General features: G+C 44.0%; 1 protein-coding gene across 4 annotated transcripts in view; it reads right to left on the bottom strand.

The window, feature by feature from the left end:
- Positions 1-21,022, bottom strand: part of iqsec3b (IQ motif and Sec7 domain ArfGEF 3b) — a 43,069-nt gene that overhangs the window by 20,150 nt on the left and 1,897 nt on the right. For all 4 annotated transcript variants that reach the window (XM_052061341.1, XM_052061342.1, XM_052061344.1 and 1 more), the window contains exons 2-6: positions 14,542-14,616; positions 7,804-7,924; positions 4,083-4,484; positions 1,487-2,199; positions 271-432 (exon numbers count right to left, since the gene is read on the bottom strand). In XM_052061341.1, coding sequence (XP_051917301.1) covers positions 271-432; positions 1,487-2,199; positions 4,083-4,484; positions 7,804-7,924; positions 14,542-14,616 — 1,473 coding nt within the window. The remainder of the gene's footprint in view (positions 1-270; positions 433-1,486; positions 2,200-4,082; positions 4,485-7,803; positions 7,925-14,541; positions 14,617-21,022) is intronic.

The raw sequence follows: 21,022 nt of genomic DNA, 5'->3' as shown, positions 1-21,022 counted from the left end.
TTATTATTATTAGTACAATTATGAAAACCTGTGATGCGTTTAAGCCAGGGCAGATTAGAAATGAGTGCAAGAAATAATTCCGAAAAGTTTCCATGCATTTCCGATTGTAAAAAAAAAATGTTGAAACATTTGAGCCATAAAAACATCCCTCTTATACGATATAACGAGAGTGAAATGTATCGGCCACCATGTTAGACAAACAATAACGATGGTGTCAGAAGACACTTAACACAACAGTTTGCATTTCGGAAGAAAAGCGCGCCGACTCACTCAAGAACGTCTCTGTTGAACTGCAGTTTGCTGTTGCCCAGGAACTCTCCGATCATCTGCCTGCTCAGGCCTTTCCTCTGCAGCAGGAAGTGAGCCACGCCGATGGCCGTGTCAGGCACAAAGCCGCGCGTGATCAGGAAGTGGATGCCTTTCTCTGGGTTGCTGTCACCACAAGGGGCAAACGGTTAAGAAAAATCGTTCAATAAAAACACAGGTTCACGATATTATAAATATCGGTCATATTGACCAACAAGCAGGGCGGGGCTCGCTGTTTGGTGAGTGACAGTTACATCATCATTTTCTTGTCGTCATACATGAGCCACTACCGTTTAAAAGTACAAAGATATGCTAATTCGTGATGATTCCATATTTGAGAGGTTAAAATAAAACATTGAATCTAAAGAAAAATAAGATTTGCAAAAATAAAAAATCTGACAAAAAATCCTAACATTCATGTTAACATAATTAAGCAAATTTTCTGGACTTAACATTTGGAATTATTTTAGTAATAATGAAGTTTTGAGCAATAGGAAACTGCAGAAACAGAAGATTGTAGCGTGTACATAAACATAATGACAATCTTTAGATATTTTCAAATGTGTTTGAAAATGTTTGCTTTTGTATTTAATGTAATACCCGAACAACGAAAATGTATTTTTTAGTCTTGCTCATCTTCATTGACCTTTATCAAGTATAACCCATTTATAAACCATTTATAAACACTTCATCGGCGTAGCATTGGAACGTTGCTGCTTTTTTTCATATGGGAGCTTGCTCGAACATTCAAGAGGATACTTATGTTGCGTGCGTGCGTGACAGAAAGAAGAAATTGCTTTTGAAATAAAGGAAAACCTGAGTGCATTCATGCTCTGAGCGTCCAAGAGTTTGAGGACGCGGCCAGGTCAGAGCGGCTGTCAGCGATGCGTGCTGCTTAATCAAGTTTAATTCGCAATAACTAATAGTAATGATGAGAAGGAAAGGCCAGTCGTGCTCTCCCTCTATTTATGGCTCCTTTCACATTGTGCATGCCCTCTGCCTCTTCTCTTTTATATCTCCTCTATCGCCTCGATGCCTTTGCCTTTATTTTCTTGTCTGTAGTGAGCCTCTCCCACAAAAGAAACTCCCAGGGCAAAAAGTGTACTTTGAAGAAAGACGAGTGCATTTCTATGTGTGTGTGTGTGTGTGGGGGGGGGGGGGGTACTGTAGTTCCACTCACACATTGAAGAGGTTTAATCCAATGCGATAGAGCCGTTTACGATGTGTGTCAGTGGAGAGGGTGGGCGAGCGACAGGACGCTGGATCCTGGCATCGATCCCTGGGCAGGGAGACCACCAGAGCCTGGAGGGCATCTGGGCCGGTGCCCGCCACCAGCTGCTGAGGGTGGGTGTAGTGGTACTGCTGGTACTGTGTGTAAATCTGTGCGGGCTGCTGGTCGGACTGGGCCGAGGTGACGATGGCGGTGGAGGTAGACGTGGAGGTGGAGCCGGCTATGTCCGATATGCCGTCCACCGGTAGGCCGCCCGCCGGGACGGGCACGGCCGAGCCCCTCCGTGACCCCGGATCCAAATTCTCCAGCTCCTCGCTGGGAGGAGGTGCGGGGAACTCCGGCTCCTCGGCGGACTCTCCTCCGGCGAGGCCCATCCCGCTGAGCGAGGTCTTCCTGCTGCCCGCCTCGCCGCCAGCGTTGCCCAGGGAGGTGGTGGTGGTGGTGGTGGTTGCAGAGGAGATGGTGTAGGAACTATTGCTGTCGATGTGGACGGTGACGTCCCGGAAGGCCATGAGCAGGGAGCTGGCGCTGCGGGGGAGGCAGGCGCTCTCCGCGGCGGCGCGGAGAGCTCCCGGGTCCATGAGGAGGCCCTGGCCTTCAGAACTTTCAGATACGCTCCAACCGCGGAGGGCCTCATCTATTGACTGGGCCAGCGAGTGAAGCTGAAAGTGCAAAAAAAAAGGATAAATAAAAGGATAATTTGTGCATGAGCAGTATAAGGGTTTGTCATGGTGGGGTAGTGGTGAGCCTGAGTGACTCCCAGTGAGGAAATCTGTGTTTGAATCTCAGGTGGAACGTCCCAAAAAGCATAAAAGTCAACCGCATTCTTTCATTTGTTTGACATTTTAGATGACAACCCGTTGTCATCTAAATGTGCAACCCGATGGTGAAATAGTGGTTAGCATAATTGCCTCAGGGTCAAGAGATACTCGTTAAAATCAATGTGGTAGTTGGAAGACTGAAACAATAGATGTCAATGTTCGTCTTAGCCTCATGAGAAAAAGAGCTATAAAAAAATGGATGGATTTTTTTTTTTTGGGTCACCTTGACACATTAAGATACACACACCTGCACATTTTAAAAAGAACAGTGTCTCATCATGATGAAGTACAATGGTGCAGAATAAAGGACAAAACTGGACTCCTACTCTGAGCAGAGTCGCTAATTATCTGCCCTTTGTAATACCAATAGGTCTAAACGAATAGCGACAGTGTCTTTGTAATTAGATCATGCGGTAAAACCGCTGAAACAAGCTTTTTTTTTTTTTGCTTTGGTTAACATCAGATTTAAAATTCTTGTGGGAGGAAGTCATCACGTGATTCAAGCAGTGAATGGCATATACAGTATATATATATATATATATATATATATATATATATTGCGCGTCGTTCCGCACGCGGTCTGTCCTTCCGTCTGTCCCTTTTCAAAACGTACCTACTTCACCGCGCCGCTGCGCACCGCCACTGCGCCGCTCAGGCAGTGGCTCACTACGATCGCGCGGGCATCTTAGCGAAAAAATGTTGTCTACTCACAAGCATTGCAATAAAATTGTTAGTTATTTTCGCGATAAGCAATGAAGATGAACAAAAAGTTGAACCAAGCAACAACACTTTTGTGGGCCGAAGGCCCACCTAACCAGCCTTCCGCAGGAACTAGCTTATGAGCTGCCCGGAGGGCGGCGAACCACCTAGTATATATATATATATATCATCATCATCATCTTCCGAGCTGCTTGATCCTCACTAGGGTCGCGGGGGGTGCTGGAGCCTATCCCAGCTGTCTCCGGGCAGTAGGCGGGAGACACCCTGAATCGGTTGCCAGCCAATCGCAGGGCACACAGAAACGAACAACCACTCACACTCACACCTAGGGACAATTTAGAGTGTTCAATCAGCCTGCCACGCATGTTTTTGGAATATGGGAGGAAACCGAAGCACCCGGAGAAAACCCACGCAGGCCCGGGGAGAACATGCAAACTCCACACGCAAACTCCGGGAGGCCGGAGCTGGAATCGAACCCGGTACCTCTGCACTGTGAAGCCGACGTGCTAACCACTGGACTACCGGGCCGCCATACTAGCTGGTTCGTCAGCTGCTCATCAGCTAGTTCCTGTGGAAGGCTGGTAAGCCGCGGCGCAGTGGCGGCGCGCAATGGCGGCGCGCAGTGGCGGCGCGGTGAAGTAGGTACGTTTTGAAAAGGCACAGACGGAAGGACAGACCGCGTGCGGGACGACGCGCAATATATATATATAATATATGAGACCATATTAATGACGACATGTGGACGCATGAAAAGTTGTTTGTCTATGTGTCTTGTGACAGGCTGGCATCAGTGCCCTGCTTCCCTTGCCAAAAGGTAGATGGCTCATCTGATCCTTATGATGGTCCATATGTTTAAATGAGGGTGAATAATTGTTTGTCGGTTGACTGGTGACCACTCCTGGGTGTGCCCTGCTTCTCAAAGTCAGCAGAGATAGACTCCAGTTACGTACTTGGATGAACAGGATTCACATTTCTGGTGTAGAAACCGAGTAACTCCAGCTTACTTGTTCGGAGAAGCAGTCCTCCAGCTGTGAGAGCGAGGGTCCGGGGCTTTGAGAGGGCGTCGGTCCCACGGTCGGAGGGGCAGCCGCTGCCGGTGCGGACGCGGGAGACGGGGGCAGAGAGGTGGAGCGACAAGGCGGCGGTGGCGGCGTCTTGGAACGAAGCGGGATCTGCCCGCCTCCCGGATGGAGGGAATAACTATGTCTCTGGGTACTATTGCGATTCCGCCCCGAGGGGCTGGGTTGGCGCAGTGAGATCCGGCGGGGTAGCTTGCTTTCCGAGAGTGAGTTGCGAATCTTTTGAAAGTTTTTGCTGAGCTGGTACTGACGGAAGGCGGTCTGGATGCGGCGGGCGGCCCGTCTGGCAATAAGGTGGCCTCCGTACTTCTGCTCTAGGTCTTCTATCTGGACAGAGGAAGGTGTAGAGAGGAGATGTTAGCAACCACTTACAAATCAGAATCAGAATCAGAATCAGAATCAGAATCAGAATCATCTTAATTGGCCAAGTATGTAGAACACACAAGGAATTTGTCTCCGGTATAACACGCTGCACTAGTATCATCGTAAACAACAAAATCATTGAACCATTTTTTAGAGTAACCAGTAGTTTTGTCGTACCATTTTGTAGTACAAGAAGAGTGACTACGTCAGTGACTGTTTAAGGAGTTAATGGCTAGAGGGAAGAAGCTGTTTAAGTGTCTACTGGATTTGGTGCGGATGGATCTGTAGCGTCTGCCTGAGGGGAGTGGCTGGAAAAGGTGGTGGGCAGGGTGCGGGGGATCCAGGAGGATTTTCCGTGCCCTTGTCTTGATTCTTGCAGTGTGCAAGTCCTCAAGAGTGGGTAGGGCGGTGCCAACGATTTTCGATAAGCAGTATTTGTTATCCTTTCAAAGCCTCAATGGGCGTTGAAAAGGCGGATGGCATAAACAATATACAGTATGTACCACTGTTCCTATGGTTATTATAGCTGACTCATGCAGTGTTTTCCAAACTTTATTGAGAAAAGGCGCTTACTGTACAGTAGTATTTTAACATACGAGTTTCATTCATTCCAGGCTTATTTCAATCAAAAGTCAAAGCAATCTTTGACATTGAAATGAATTGAAATGTCATTAATCTGTTCCACCCCCCTGTCTGGCCCAATAGTCCCAATTTATTTTTTTTTTTAAATAAAAAAAATTGGGACTATTGGGCCAGACAGGGTGGCATACAATCCATGCTGTGGCCACTGTATCGGGCATGCTAGCATGTCTGTCGCATTTCACCTATTACCGGTATATGTGACCACTGACAGCTTTGCAAGAATGTTCGATATTCATCTCAAGGCCTCTCAGGGCAAAAGCCTCACCAAGAATGATGCGCACACAGCGAGCTATAAATTGTCTGGACTGACTTTTTGCGCCAGACTGAATGACTGATACAAGCCAAAATCACATTTTTAAATGATCGTCAACCTTTCACGCAATGCTCTGCCCACATTCAATGAATGGATTTGGCAAAATTTCCAGAAATGGTGATGCAGTACTCCCTTCCTTTTCAATTCTGCGCATGGGTCTTTGAGACTTTTTTGTGCGTCTTGTTATGACATATCCATCTAGTTTGATGTTCGTAAAACCAGTGTCGTTTATTTCAAATTTCCAGTGAGTGAATGAGTGAGTTTTTGGGGAGTGGTGTGAATGTCACCTAACACTACACATTCATTTTCTTGATACACACATTTGCAAACATCGGTGAGCAAATATATATCACGTGAACAAAACTGATCATTTTTATCTCAGCGCTCGCACTTGATGTCATTACCATGCGCGCCGAAGGAATTGTTTAAAAAAGTTCCACTGCCAAACTTTCCAGCAAAGAAGAAAAATCAGACCGATAGGGAAAAGGAGGGCAGCCGCATATCATGAGAACACCCCACAAGAATGCACACGCGCACACATGCGCGCGCGCGCACACACACACACACACACACGCACACACACACACACACACACACACACACGCACACACGCACACACACACACGGAAGCCGTTATTAGCTGCTGCCATGGCAACCTAGCATCTTTCATGCTCCCGTCACTGTGGATGTTGAGACACTGGTGTTCATTTTTTTTTCTCTCTTTCATGTCAACAGAGACAGAAATAGATCCGAATGGGCTTCTTCTTTTGCAGCACGCAATGTCATCCTCACACACCCACTACCCTCACCACCAGTCCCCCTCGTGCTCAAATATAAACATCGCTCCATCTCTCTCCTGCCCAGGACGAAAAACACACCCTGATATCCATCCATCCATCCATTTTCCAAACCGCTTGATCCTCACTAGGGTCGCGGGGGGTGCTGGAGCCTATCCCAGCCGTCTCCGGGCAGTAGGCGGGGGACACCCTGAATCGGTTGCCAGCCAATCGCAGGGCACACAGAAACGAACAACCATTCGCACTCACACTCACACCTAGGGACAATTTAGAGTGTTCAATCAGCCTGCCATGCATATTTTTGGAATGTGGGAGGAAACCGGAGCACCCGGAGAAAACCCACGCAGGCCCGGGGAGAACATGCAAACTCCACACAGGGAGGCCGGAGCTGGAATCGAACCTGGTACCTCTGCACTGTGAAGCCGACGTGCTAACCACTGGACTACCGGGCCGCCCACACCCGGATATGAGGGACATAATTCAGGATTGAAGTAGAACCCCGCGATTCGCGTGGGCATCGAGAACAGGCCTGCCCACAAATAACAAAAATCCGCATATAACTGACATCCATTATTTATTTATTTTAACCCAGAAAAGTCTTTTAAAAAATAGGGTGAGTAGTTTTCAAAAAACAGGAGCATAAATAATAGTGTAAAATATTTTGAAAAATATTGACCAAAAAAAAGTGGCTCACACAGCACACTAAAATGCATGTATGTCAAATAGTAAAATGCTTTCCACACATCAAATTGAAAGGATCAATCGCTCACTAATGATATGCAAATGTATGTATCCTACATTATATGAAAAATTTCAACATATGGTGCATGACAGTATTTCACTAACTGACAGCACTTGGTAGCTCCTTCAGCCAGAGACTGTTACACCCGCGCTCCAAGAAGGAGAGATACCGACGCTCGTTCCTACCGACTGCTGTCAGGCTGATGAATAAAAAATAACAATCATAATAATAATAGTAATTAAATGATGTGAAGGAAAATTGTAAATAGTACTGCAATTTATCCATTTTGTGTTCATATTGCATTTAATTGAAAGATGTTTGTTGTTTTTTTCTCTTTCTTCTTTCTACATACATTCTTGCTGCTAGAGGCTGTAAATTTCCCCAGTGTGGGACGAATAAAGGATATCTTATCTTATCTTATCTTTACACAAAAGCCTTTTAGTATATTATATGCAAGCCTCTGTGTATATGACATGAACTGTGAGAGAATGTCAATATATTAAAATACAACATTTAAATAGATTATGTGAGATCACTTTAGTTTGGCGTGTGAAAGCACTCTGTGTTTCAGTAAGGCATCAAAGCAGTTCATTATATTATATGAGAGTGTTTCAGTATGATGTGTGAGAGAATTTCAGTGAGCTATTGCAGTATAACACACACAATTTCAGTAAATCGTTTCACAACGCTGCGAGAGAGTATTTTACCTATGCGTGAATGTGAGAGGGTTTCACCTGTGTGTGAGAGAGGAATCGCATGGCGCCCGTGGCGGGCCCGAGAAGGACGTACCTGTTTGTTTTTGTTCTCCAGGGAGATCTCATAGTCGCTGGGCCCCTCCCGCTTGGCTGCGCTGCCCTCCGCGTCGCGTCCTCCCGAGGACGAGCCGTCCTCCAGGCTCAGCAACCGGCTGCTGTCGTGGGAATAAAAGGCGGATAGCCATCAGCGGTTGCCTCCGTCCATGACCTTCACAACACATCTGCCGACTGTGTGTGTGTGTGTGTGTGTGTGTGTGTGTGTGTGCGTGTGTGTGTGTGAGGAGCAGCAGGTGGGAAATGATTGCAGTTGCCGGAGACCATAGCAGGACACAATCCCATCACAGTTTGCCGCATTTAAATCATTTCAATTTTCTCTCAAGCCTTTGTAGTATAATCATATAATTTAGTTTTATAATATAAGGCCTTCTGATGTATTATTATCTATTCGATCTATATTTCGGCAGGAGGGAAATGGTTACGATCCCATCTAAACTGACAATTCTGATCTTTCGCGAAGGATATCGTTCCGGTGGATCGCCCTAGTGGTTGGCGCGCCTGCCTCACAATCGAAGGGTCGGTGTTCGATTCTCTCTCCGTGTGGAGTTTGCAAGTTTTCTTCCTTCCACATATGTTCAATTTGAAGAAAGATTTTGCCGGATGTGAGAGATTTAATCATATATTAATCGGGCTATCAAGAGGAGTTTTGCGGAGGAGCTGCGTGCAAAGTTGCAAGCTAGTGATTTTGCATGTCACCAAAGACTAAAACTCCAACGTAGTAACCGGGTAGTCCCCAAACATAGCACATAAACCAGCAAAAATTATTGTTCCTCGTAGTGTCATATTTGTTGCTAGGCGGGATTGGTCATGTTCACTTCATAGGCCAAGGAGCGAATAGCCGAATAGCTTACCGGTACTTCACTTTAAAAACGGCACACGACTCTCTATTCATTGTAAACTTCACATAGGAAACAATGTCCCTCTCACAGAATGGCAACCGGTTACTGCGATGTGCAAAAGCTCAGTGTTCTTAGCATGAATTAGAGCAAGAGAATGAGAAAGTCTGCATGCACTTGCGAGACACAGTGGGACAATCTCTTCAAAGTCAAACACGACTTGCATAAAAAACAGTGAGATAACGTAATCAGTCTCTGCAGATATTTTACAAACAATCGTCTGCAATATAGCGGAAGCTGGAGGGTATGGGGAAATAAAAAATAAATAAATATAGGATGTTATTAATAATGTTTTTAATTTTAATGCGGCTTTCACGGGGTTTATTGAGGCTGCGTTTAATAATTCCCCACTCTCCGTTTTATTTAATCCATAAGACAAATATTGCTCTTTTACACGACATCAGCACTGAAAATCTGCCAAATGAAAAATGAAACAAAAAAATTGTTGATATGTTAAAAGAGGCTTGTTATGGATCCTCTCTCACCCTCTCCCCCCCCCCCCCCCCATTTTTACTGGTAAAACATTTTGCTTTGGTAAAGTGGCAATCCAAACACAGAAGCTAGGATACAGAGATCTCGGTTTTGCATGACAATTGCTATTTCTACGGACAATTTCGATTTTTAAGTGACATAGACAGCTAGCTCAGTTGCAATGCATTTTTTATCAATCAAATCATCTGTAAATTATTTTTTGGGGATGAGCGGGCCTCAATCACTGACAGATTATCATTACTTGTGGCGAGTTGATAAAACTGTTGGCTAAGCCTAATTTGCGCATCCAACAAGACTGCAAATCTGCTCAGTTTTTAGCTTTGTTACGATAGCATTTCTGTGTCGTCTGTCCATCAATCCAAAATATAGGATCTTCACCCAGCCTAGTCTCCATGTCATGGGCGAAGGAAGTTTGGCAAAATTGCGATAAGGGTCGCTCACAGACATATTCGGGGGGAAATACACAGATCACAAAAAAAGATTTGTTTGGTTGTATAATTTCACACTTGATGGGTGGGCAGGCACTCCAGGGAGCCGACTCTTTTTATACGAGCAATTAAAAAGACAACTTTGCATCACATGTCCCCTGCGAGCTCTGATCATCATTTGACAAATGTATTGTGTCATGATTCTGTTTTTGTTCAGACTACATTTGGTTTTGTTTGATAGTTTTGTTTCTTTGCTTGGTTTTGTTGCCATCTGTTCATGTCATCCGGGTCCCTTGTGTCAACCAATCAGATCTCTCAACCCTTTTGTGTATTGTCCAGCTGTTCCATTGTCTCGTCAGTTTGCTTGGATTTAGTTCCCTTGGGGTTCATTCACAGTCTTGTCGAATTGTTGTCGCTGTCATTTGTCATTTTTGGTCATAGGTTTTTGTTTGTTTGTTACTTTTTTCCAGTGTTCCCCTGTAAGTGTTTTTTTGTGAATTCATTTGGTTGAGCGTACCCTGCTTCTCCTGCCTCTCTGCTTTTTAGGTCCAACCCATGAAGCACATCCATGACACTATTGTGATTGCCTGCATCCTTGTCCTCAAAACACTTCATTCAGTGTATTCACACGTAGCCCTAATGGATTACTGTAATACTTTGGATGTCAGCCAATCCTCCATTAAGCGTCTCCAGTTGGTCCACAATGCTGCTGCTCGCCTCTTGACTGGTACTCGTAAGAGGGAGCACAACACTCCTACACTGACATCCCTTCACTGACTCCCTCTACATTTTAGAGTTCTTTTTAAGATCCTATTATTTGTTTTCAAATCTTTCATAATTTTGCTGCTGCAAATTGGGAATTTCTCCATTGTGAGGCAAATAAAGATTTTCTCATCTTATCTTGAAATGGCCTCGCTCCACCTGACCACTCTGAGCTCCTCCGCCTCGACACACCTGCCCGGTGCCTCAGGTCTGCGGACCAGACATTATTAGAGGTAACCAAGAACTAAGGCTCAAAGAGGACCGAGCCTTTTCTGTTGCTCGTCCTTCTCTTTGGAATGACCTCCCACGGAGCATTCGGCAAGCCCCTTCGCTGCCCATCTTTAAAAACTCGTCTCAAAACTCATTTGTATTCTTTGGCTTTTCACTCGGTATGACTCAGACTTGATTTTAGTTTGGCTGTTTTTGTGCTTTCCACTGTTTTTGTTATTCATTTATTGTTTTATTGTTTATTGTTGTATGTATGGTATTTGCTCCATGTACAGCACCTTGTGTACAGCGGTGGTTGTTTTTAAAGTTCTCGATAAATACAGTTGAGTTGAGGTAGAATTTACAAAATGACGATCATTTTCACACACCGATTGCCGAACAAAAGCAGGAAGATTAAAAACCCTCCACTAAGCTCCGAGTTCCTCTTGTTATTGTGCCATTGTTCTTGTTATCTAGCCAATATCCCACTCACCAAATAAGGCGAGGGGAGAAGCTTTGTGTCTCTCAAATGAAGTGGAGCGAGTTGGGTTCAGTCGCAAATAGAACGGAAACGCGGCGGAAACCAGAGGAGGACGCGCACGGGGAAAGTCGGTGGCGAATCAGAATACATTAGAGTACATTAGAATACATTACAGGGTTTAAAACGCAAGAGTTGAGCAATTTATGCATCCGGACTGCAAAAAGCTTCCGTAAAGCTGCGTGAGACATTCCCCGCAACCTATTCACACACCGCACGTGGGACATGAGGCACAATCATACAGCTGTCAAAAAACATTGGAGTCAAAGAGACACATTCATATGTACACTTATACAAAAAAAACAATACATTATTTTTTTTAAACTATTTTATCAAAAAGTTGGCTAGTTCTAATTAATTTCATTCCAAAAACTGTAGTAAAGATTCAAAATGAACATAACTAATTATTTTATTTGTAAAAGAAACACATTTTTTGTGACATCATTCAAAATTCCGGAAAATATAAGATTCAAACTTTAACATTAATGTTAAAAAACGTCTTTTATGTGCACAATTTACCTATTTTTATTCATCACATGAAATACTTATTGATCTGTTCGTAAATTACAGAATACAAGTAGTATTTGTAAAATACACCTGTTTACACAGACATTAAATTTTATTTCATGAAATATTGGTTCATTAATTCATGATATTCATGAACAGATCTTCTGACAGAAATGAGATACATCATTAAAATTACTGTTTTACGTCATACACATTGTACTTATTTAATTCACCTTATCAATGATGCAGTTAATTATTTGATCATACTCACACAATAAACAACTTAATTATAAATTCGACAACATTGCATATAAGTGATGTATTACGTAGGCTAAAATGTTAGTAATTGTATATGTTACCATTCTAAAAATGAGAAATATTTATGATGTTTGTCCAGTTAAATACCTGGCCAACTATTGCAAAGGAAAAAAATGGTATTCATAGAGTAAAAATAACAATAATAATAATTCATTCATTATGTGGTGACACAAATGATAAATAATATCAATAAAGATATACTCATGTTATTATTATGCGTGTAACAGTGCGGTCACAACAACAGCGTAAGGAAAGCAAGACCACACAATGGGAAAAAAAATGATACCTCCAAATCATAAACGTTTTTCATGAGAGCGATATCATTGTGGATGGAATTATCACACCAAAAAAAAAATTCTCACATAAGACAGCAGAATGTCATCAGATGCCTCATAAGCTCCACAAATTGCAATCGGATCTGACGAGATTGAATGATGATACAATATAAGCCTCTGAACACATTGGATGGGAGATTCAATGTTCATTTTAAATTACTGCTAAATCTGGAATCCGATCAGGAAGAAATTTGCCTTCTGATCCTGTATACCGGCGATTCGCAATCATTGTGCCTTTAAGCGTAAGAATAAAATGGAGGGGCATAACAAAAAAAAAAGATTTGAATCAGAAAATTGGCTTTGATTTAAAAGATGTGAGCGCATGAACTCGAACGGGATCGAATGGCTCCACTTTAAAATGTGCTGTCCTTGAATCATATCGCTATGTATATGCTAAAACAGTAACATAAGTTAGAACAATAGAAATTGTTGACATTTATGGCAATTAAAATACTTTGTTGAACTGAACCACTCAAGATTTGATCGAAAATTTGTTGCCCCTGAGGGTTTTTTTGGGGGGGCGGGGGGTTTTGTTTATGTGTATCACGAGCACAACATGTATCAAATCATCTTTTATGTGTAACATGCACATCCCAAGTGAAATGATCCGAATTCATTTCAACTTTTAAACTCATTGGAAGCGGGTATCCGAGATCTGCGATGGCAAATTGCAGTGCTTTTTCTGCCTCCGCGCCGTCTTAATGATATCAAATATTAATGATCGTTCTGAGGATTTGCCATGAAAAAGTGGGCGCGAGAGCTCACTCGTTGCAGCCCGGATTATGATTCATATTTCCTCATCCCCACTTTGATATGTTGTTGCATATTTTGACTGCCGCCTGTAAATCCAATTTGCCCTCCGAAGATAATGAAAGGAAAAGGAAAAGGCACGCCCGCGCACACACACACATGAACTCATCGCTGTACGACAAAAAACCATAACTACCCACGTGCCAAGCAGAAGGCGACATCGCTCGTTTTCCCGTCCCCTCGTTACTATGGCAGTGACGGCCATTGCGTCATCGCCGTGTTGCTGGGCACGTTTGGGTATCGACGGTATCGGCTCTCGTTTCTCTCACTAAGGCTCAATAACCTCGAGGCCCTGATGGCTATTTGTTATAAAGCGTTTAATGCGGCTGCATCGGTGACCACAAGTGCGCACACACAAACACACACACACACACAGGCACACACACCGCGATGCGTGCGGTCAGCTGCACGCAGACCAAAACGTCATTCGGTACAATCATAATGATAATAACCTTTTTCATGTGATGGCCATGTTGGAGACCTACAATGACGATGACGGTTGCCCGTTACAAATAAGGAGACAATAGGTGAGATCATTCCATTGATAGAGATTGATGACGGTAAACCCCGAATTGACCCAGTGGATGCTGATAACTAAGTGAATAATGCAGAGGAAAACAGTTTAGCAATAAATCCAACAAAGGAGAGGAATAAAGGAGCGTAAATAAAGCATGACAATGGATGAGCTTCATCCATTAGTGTTCCGGTCCAGGATTTTCTAACCCTCCAGGCTACCGTAGCTCCCGTGCTTATCTGGGTAATGCAGAAGTGAGTCAAATAGTCATTGTGGTTTTGTGCACCGCTGCCTGCAATACAAATGTCAGACCTCATGGTGACTCAGTGGAGTCATGGCTGACAGGGACTCTTAAATTGGGAGTGGGGAGTGGAGGGATGTGATTGGCGCGAGTAGAGGACAGAGGTTCCAAATCCGAGTCCAGAAAGTAAAAAGTGCTTCTACTCAGCCGTCAGGTAAACTCTGCAATAGTTCACCATGTTGTCTATATTATTCATTCATTCATTTTCCGATCCGCTAATACTCACAAGGCAGGGGACACCCTGAACCGGTTGCCAGGCAATCGCAGGGCACACAGAGACGAACAACCATCCGCGCTGACACTCACTCCTTGGGACAATTTTTAGCGTGTTCAATCAGTCTGCCTTGCATGTTTTTGGAATGTGGGAGGAAACCGGAGTACCCGGAGAATACCCACGCAGGCCCGGGAAGAACATGCAAACTCCACACAGCAGGCCGGAGCTGGAATTGAACCCGGTACCACTGCACTGTGAGGTTGACGCGCTAACCACTGGACCACCGGGCAGCCTTGTCTAAATTAAAAGAATTTAAAATTCCCCAAAACGCACACATTTGAAAAACACAAACACAAAAATTTCTGTAGCTCACAAACAATTCATCCATCTTACCTGGACGTCCCGCTCCCGTCGGCCTCGGGATGCTCAGGAGCGGGGCAGCAGAACTGATGCAGCACTGTCTCATTTCTGCAAACCAGAGAGGACACTTATTGGTCTGTTTGTTTTGTCAGCGTCCCTCCGACAAGCTCACACCAAAAGATCCGGAAAAAAGAGACTTTCATTAAACTCATCAGGATTATTTGGCACTGATCCCTTGGTAAATACCCTATGTGGGTCAATTCCGGGCTGAGGATGCTTATAGTGCGTTGATACCAGGTTCCAGATGTTGACACTCACGATGCATCACTCAGGGCTGCGATTTAGCCGTTGTCCCCAAATCCGTGTGACAGATGGTCACTTTCAGCTATTTCCCTTCGCATACAAGTTTACAACAGTTTAATTCATATTTGAGCGATGATATCTCGGCTAGAGACAACCCCCAAAATACTTTGGAAGGATTGCTTCAGTTTAGTAATCCAATAGGTTTTCCAGCATTAGCTGTACTTGTAAACAGGGAGGGGTGGGGGGGTGGGGGGGTACTCACATGGAAGTATCTGTACTTCTACTGAAGTGTACTTGTGCGAAAACAAAAAAAAAAATTTGTTTTTGTCAGAGTAGAAGCTGGGGTGTAAGCGGATACATTTGCATATTCACGAAGAAGTAACATGAGCTACTTCGTTCTCCTGCTCCTACTCGTATCCAAGCAGGAAAGGTTTGGGCGAAGCATCAATGTAAATACTTTTGATGGATTGCCTCACCTGCGGGATACTGCACGTCTCGCACCAAAAAGATGCACTTTTCAGAGACGGAGCTCTCTCCGCCATACATGTATTTTTGTTTGACTGCACTACAAAAGCATCTCATGACCTGCATTCAGCATATTGTACGTGACGCAAAGTCACAGTGACAGGCAGTCAGAGTCAACGCCAGATCTCACAGTGACAGTCGGAGCTATAAAAAGATCCTCTTTCTCCGCAACTTCCACATCCAGAAGGAAACTACCGTTACACAGACATCCAGCCATTTTCAAGAGTGCGTGTCCCGTTCGGGATGGTGGATACGTTGAAAGGCGGAGGACCACCCCTGGACTGGTCACTGCAGTCGATTGCAGTGTACATACGTTTGACGAACAACCATACACATGTTGATACTTTTGGACAATTTTGAGAATACAATGAACCTAACATGCATGTTTTTTGAAAGGTGGGAGGAAGTCAGCATAGCTGGAGAAAACCCACACGAGCACGGGGAGAAAAATGAACACCCCACACAGGAAGGCCTGAACCAAGAATCGAAAATTGGGAGCTTAGAAGTGTGACATGGACATGCTAACTACGACTCCAACATTATATATAACAGTTCTCAATCCATCTCGAGCATTTCAATTGTGAGGATCGAAACCATAAATGTCCAAAGAATGACTAAATGTCAATGTTTTTTTTTTTTTTTTTGCCTTTGATTAAACCGCCAACCTCAAGTGGAAAAACACAAGTGTGGGTAATACTTACGAGGTAACACGTAGTTTAATGACTAGCCTATTCCAATTATCTGATTACTGGTAGCACGCAAGTTCATCTGCCTGACTGACTGACGTTAATTAACTTGCTTGATTAACATAACTCGACTGTGCACTTAACTCACTTATTTTTTATTGGCATGTCTCTCGGAGTAGCACCAGAAAGACAGAGATTTAGAAAAATCAATTTTGAGATGAAACCACTGTTTTCAGAGGTTTATAAAGCCCCTTGGGGAGGTCGTTCACGTAGCGTAAATGGCACGTCTAATCAAGAGGAGACAGCGACAGAAGCGGGAGGGATTTTAAACGTACTCATATAGGAAATGTCAGCTCATACTGCTGAGGAAGTCAACGTGATACATCGGGCTCCATTTTAGTAGACAGCCGTACGTGCGCTCAGTGTAAAAACTGCCACATCTTCATTTTCATGCCTGAGCAAGTTGACTTTACCAGATTTGGGAATTTGGCAGATCGCGCTCCGCCTCGCTGGGCTTTCCGACGGACCGAGGTTGACAATTTGGTGGCAGAAAATCGACTAGACTTTAGACCAGGTGAAACCAGGTCTAGATTGTGGAAAAGGTGGTGTAATGTGGTTTTGGTGGATTTGACCCCAGAGGTTAGCATTGCTGCTTCGACTGGCCACGAATCGATTTGTGTTCACCCCACAACGGCACAAATGATCGTGTCTAACTGTGCCTGTCTACAAAAATCCCAAAAGAAAAATAAAATACACCCATGTGCAGTACTTTGCACTAGACTTGCACTGGCCTCAAAAACAGGGCCCCAAGTGTTTGTTTTTGTTTGTGTGTGGTGACCAAGGTTAATTGGCTTGTTTGAATCAGCACAAATTTGTCGGCGGCCAGTTGCTGGGCACATATAAATGACAACTGATACTAACATTCACACCAATAGACAATTTTGAGCCTCTAATGAAATGTAAATCACATGCTGATGTCTTGGCATGCAGCTCCTCCTCCAAGCTCCTCTTGCTAGCACAATGAATGTACGTTTGAGTCACTCAACTGTATGATGTGATCAAATAAGAAATGCTTCTTCAAAGTCTCAAGACTTAACATGCATGCTTTTGGAATGTGAGTGAAAGACTACCTGGGGAGAACCCATGCAAGGAGAGGAAAATCATGCAAACTCCGAACGAGATTAGAACACAGAACCTCAGAACTGCCAGGCAGACCTGATGGATTTCCTCTGGACATTTATTTTCGATAGTCCATCTCTCTTGAGCCTGCTTCATCTGATTTGGAGCTCTTGGCGGAGTATAATATGGACTGGTCGCTACCCGATCTCAGAGGACATATCGACAAACAAGCATTCACGCTCATATTTACACCTATGAACATTTCGTTCAAACTACACAGTGGAAGGCCGCAGCTGGTATTCAAACTTCCAACCTCAGAACTATGAAGTAGACGTGCTAAACCGCAGTTGGCGGTGCTGCCCATTTCAGTGATTTCCCGTGGGAGAAATTGAGCCAGCATCCCTTGACAGAGATGCCACCGTGATTTGAAAAGCAAACGTTGATCATTAGTGAGGGAATTGTCGTATAAGATCTCAATTCCTGCTCATTTTTTATTGTTTTATTTGTGGTCATGGTGGCTGTCTGACACAGAGACGCTCTCCCATCCATTTGTTTATGAAAAACCGAACACATAATGGCCTTCCGCAGCCAAGGCGGCGTACAAATAGAGCAGGTGAATATTTTAAGAGTACACGCCTTCTGCTGTCGGCCAGTGTTGCCGTTATGCCTACACGGCCTTGCTCTTTTATACCGCTACTTCAAGTGCAGTATGTTCAGTCATCAGTCGCTTGCCAAGAGGCTCTCTTGCAACTCAGGCTCAGGATGACGCCAGTACATTTTGTGCACCTTCCCTTAACACCACGGGATGTCCCTCAGTCCCTTGGCGTGGACTGTTTGTTCAGAAAAGATAAAGCAAGCCGACAGCTCACCCAAAATGTAGCCCACGCTTCCTTTTCTTCCCTTTCCTGCATGGTCCTCTCCCTGCACCTGACCTGGTCCACTCCAAAGTCAGCCTCAAGCTCCTTCCGCAAACCTCCTCGGAGGAGGCTTCCATCAAAGAGCGTTAGTGAGCGTGCATCTTCTATTTCTCGCTCCCCCCCTCCCATCCTAAGAATGGCTGATTACCGTTCGCTCCACGGGCTAAGTGGGCCAGATAGGGAAGGCTCAGCTGGAAAGAGAGGGGAGAGAATCCTTTCTCTGAACCTCTTTCTTCCCTGCAACCCCCCAGGGTGCATACACGTGCACCGGCAACACTGGCAACAATGCAAGATATACAAACACGCTGCCAAAAAAAGATTACACACCAGTCCACGTGTCATTTTGATGGAGACACACTGATAGGCTCATGCGGTGTGTGAGGCCAACAGGCCGCTTCATTAGAAGCACCTCGCCACATAAGCTAACCCAGAGATTGTCATAAGAAATATCAATGCCATATTTTCCTTGACAGAGAGGTTTTCATGCATCAACATTTACTGTTGTACTGCACATGTATTGTTGAGGTTGGCGTTTGCAGTGGGATAGAAGAACATCACGCCGGTGGATGTTTCTAATATTTTGGCTACATTTTGTCAGTGCAAGAGTGATTTTTGAGTCCTGTGAAAGGCATTATTTATTTAACATAGTCGTAGTTCATGAAGTCCTGTATATCCGTGACATCGTAAAGTTGTAGTACTAGACGCAAAGTAGCGCAATAGTCGTATTATTAGTACCAGTAGTAGACAAATAGTGGTAATAGTAGTAGCCTTGTGGTAGAAATAGAAGTACAGTATAGCAGTAGTAGGAGAGTGAAAGTAGTAGTAGCAGCAGCACACTACAATAGGAGAAGTGTATTATCAGTATTGTGATTAACAGAATAGTAAAGTAATGTTGTAAAAGACGAGTACAGATCGGAGTCGTAGACTAAAAGCAGTGGCAAAAACAGTCATAGTAGTATTTGGCTGTTTAGCAGTAGTAGTCGTAGTACTAATAGTAGTGTGAGAATAATGGAAGAGTGTAGTAGGATTAGTATATTACTAGAAGTAGTAATGTAGTCAAAGTCAAGGAGTGGTAGTGCCATAATCCTGTTTCTGTTTGTCTCCACTAGGTGGCGTAGGAGGGCTTTCCGTCATAAGCCACACCTTTTTGTATTCATGCCTCTTTTTACCAGCTGCCTTGAAAGACTGTGCTACGCCGGCAATTGGCTGACTGATTATTATGCCCTTTGTTCATGACTCTTTGTTTCGCATTTTCCTGGTAATTTTTTTTATTAGTTTACGTTTGTGGGAGTCAGACTAGTATGATTACAGTAATAATACGATAATAGTAGGATGAGGAGTAATAGTAGTTATGCTTTTATTTTTATTCATTGTGATGATGATGATGATTACAAGTACTGTAGTAGTACAGTACAGTAATAGTAATGTAGACGTAGGAGTAGTAGACTACTACACTGAGTAGTAGTATTGATGGCAGTGGTAGTAGTTGATTGTTTAGTTATACTAGTAGAGTCATAGGAGAAGTAGTCCATCCATCCATTTTCCGAACCGCTCAATCCTATCCCAGCCTATCCCAGCTGTCTCTGGGCAGTAGGCAGGGGACACCCTGAATCAGTTGCCAGCCAATCGCAGGGCACACAGAGACGAACAACCATCCACGCTCACATTCACACCTAGGGACAATTTAGAGCGTCCAATCAGCCTGCCAAGCAAGTTTTTTGGAAGTGGGAGGAAACCGGAGCACCCGGAGAAAACCCACGCAGGCCCGGGGAGAACATGCAAACTCCACACAGGGAGGCCGGAGCTGTGAAGCCGACGTGCTAACCACTGGACTACCGGGCCGCCCTAGGAGAAGTAGTAATAGTAGTAAATCACACAAGTCATAGTAGTCTTTAAGTAGTAAGCAGCGGGGGTAGTACACTACAAGTAGGTGTGTTTTAGCAATACTACAGGACACAAAGTTGTTGTTGTCTCCAACAGTATTTGACTCCAACAGAGAAGGACTCTTTTGACACTATATTACGAAAAATCCTCAACACACTCGAACTATCTCTTTCAAGTGTTGTGTGAGTGAGTGGGAGGGTCTGCTTGACATTTCTTTATTGATAGGTAGTCATTGAGGAAGAGAGTGGCGGAACCCTGTGAGCTTCAAATGTGAGGCAGCGATTAAAAACAAAAAAAGCATGATGTAACAAATGGTGTTAAGGGATTCAAAGCCATGCTGCCATGCTGTCATCTTTCATCCAGAAAATTTTAAAACAAACATTTTCAACTCCCTTCCATTTCCAAGAAACGCTTTGAGGGTACACAAGCTTTCATGAGCTGTGGATCGACAATGACTAATTGCACTACAATTTCTATTGCACTTCAATTTCAATCTATCCATCTAGCTAGCTAGCAAGTGTCAGATAGCTAGCTATAGTTATTTAATTTTTTTGCGTCTTTGCATGTCTAGAAATAAGATCCAAAAAAACCAACCCAAAAAAAAACTGTGTCCAGTGACTCAAACCACACTTTTGTACAGCAGCTGTCAAAGTCTGTTAGTTCTACAATTGGCCGCAATTCACCGCAGCACCAGTACACAGCACTGAGGTTCATCCAACAGAACAGGTAGATGTATTGTCACGGATATACTGTACAGTAGACTGGAGGTGGCTAATAGATGTGCCTACAAATGGCAACCATGTTAGCAGGGGAGGCTTTCCCATCAAAGGGCGTGCATGGATATGTGGTGGCCATATCACTTCGGGCAACGGTATTATAAAAGTTACTGGAAAGCATGGACATGAGTTTAGCATTGTGGCAGGCCAGGGGTAGGAAACTCTGGTTCCTCAAGAGCCATATCCTGCCTGTTTTAGATCTCACACCCTCACTTTTCTGACACCCACATTTTTCATGCTGTTCCCCCGCACACCCCCATATTTGTTTTAAATAGTGTGGTGGGCCATATCAGTTATTATATTT

Source organism: Hippocampus zosterae, chromosome 3 (genome assembly GCF_025434085.1).
Source record: "Hippocampus zosterae strain Florida chromosome 3, ASM2543408v3, whole genome shotgun sequence".
Classification (NCBI taxonomy): domain Eukaryota; kingdom Metazoa; phylum Chordata; class Actinopteri; order Syngnathiformes; family Syngnathidae; genus Hippocampus; species Hippocampus zosterae.
Note: the sequence above shows the minus strand (reverse complement) of the source record. Positions and strands in the feature narration are given on the sequence as shown.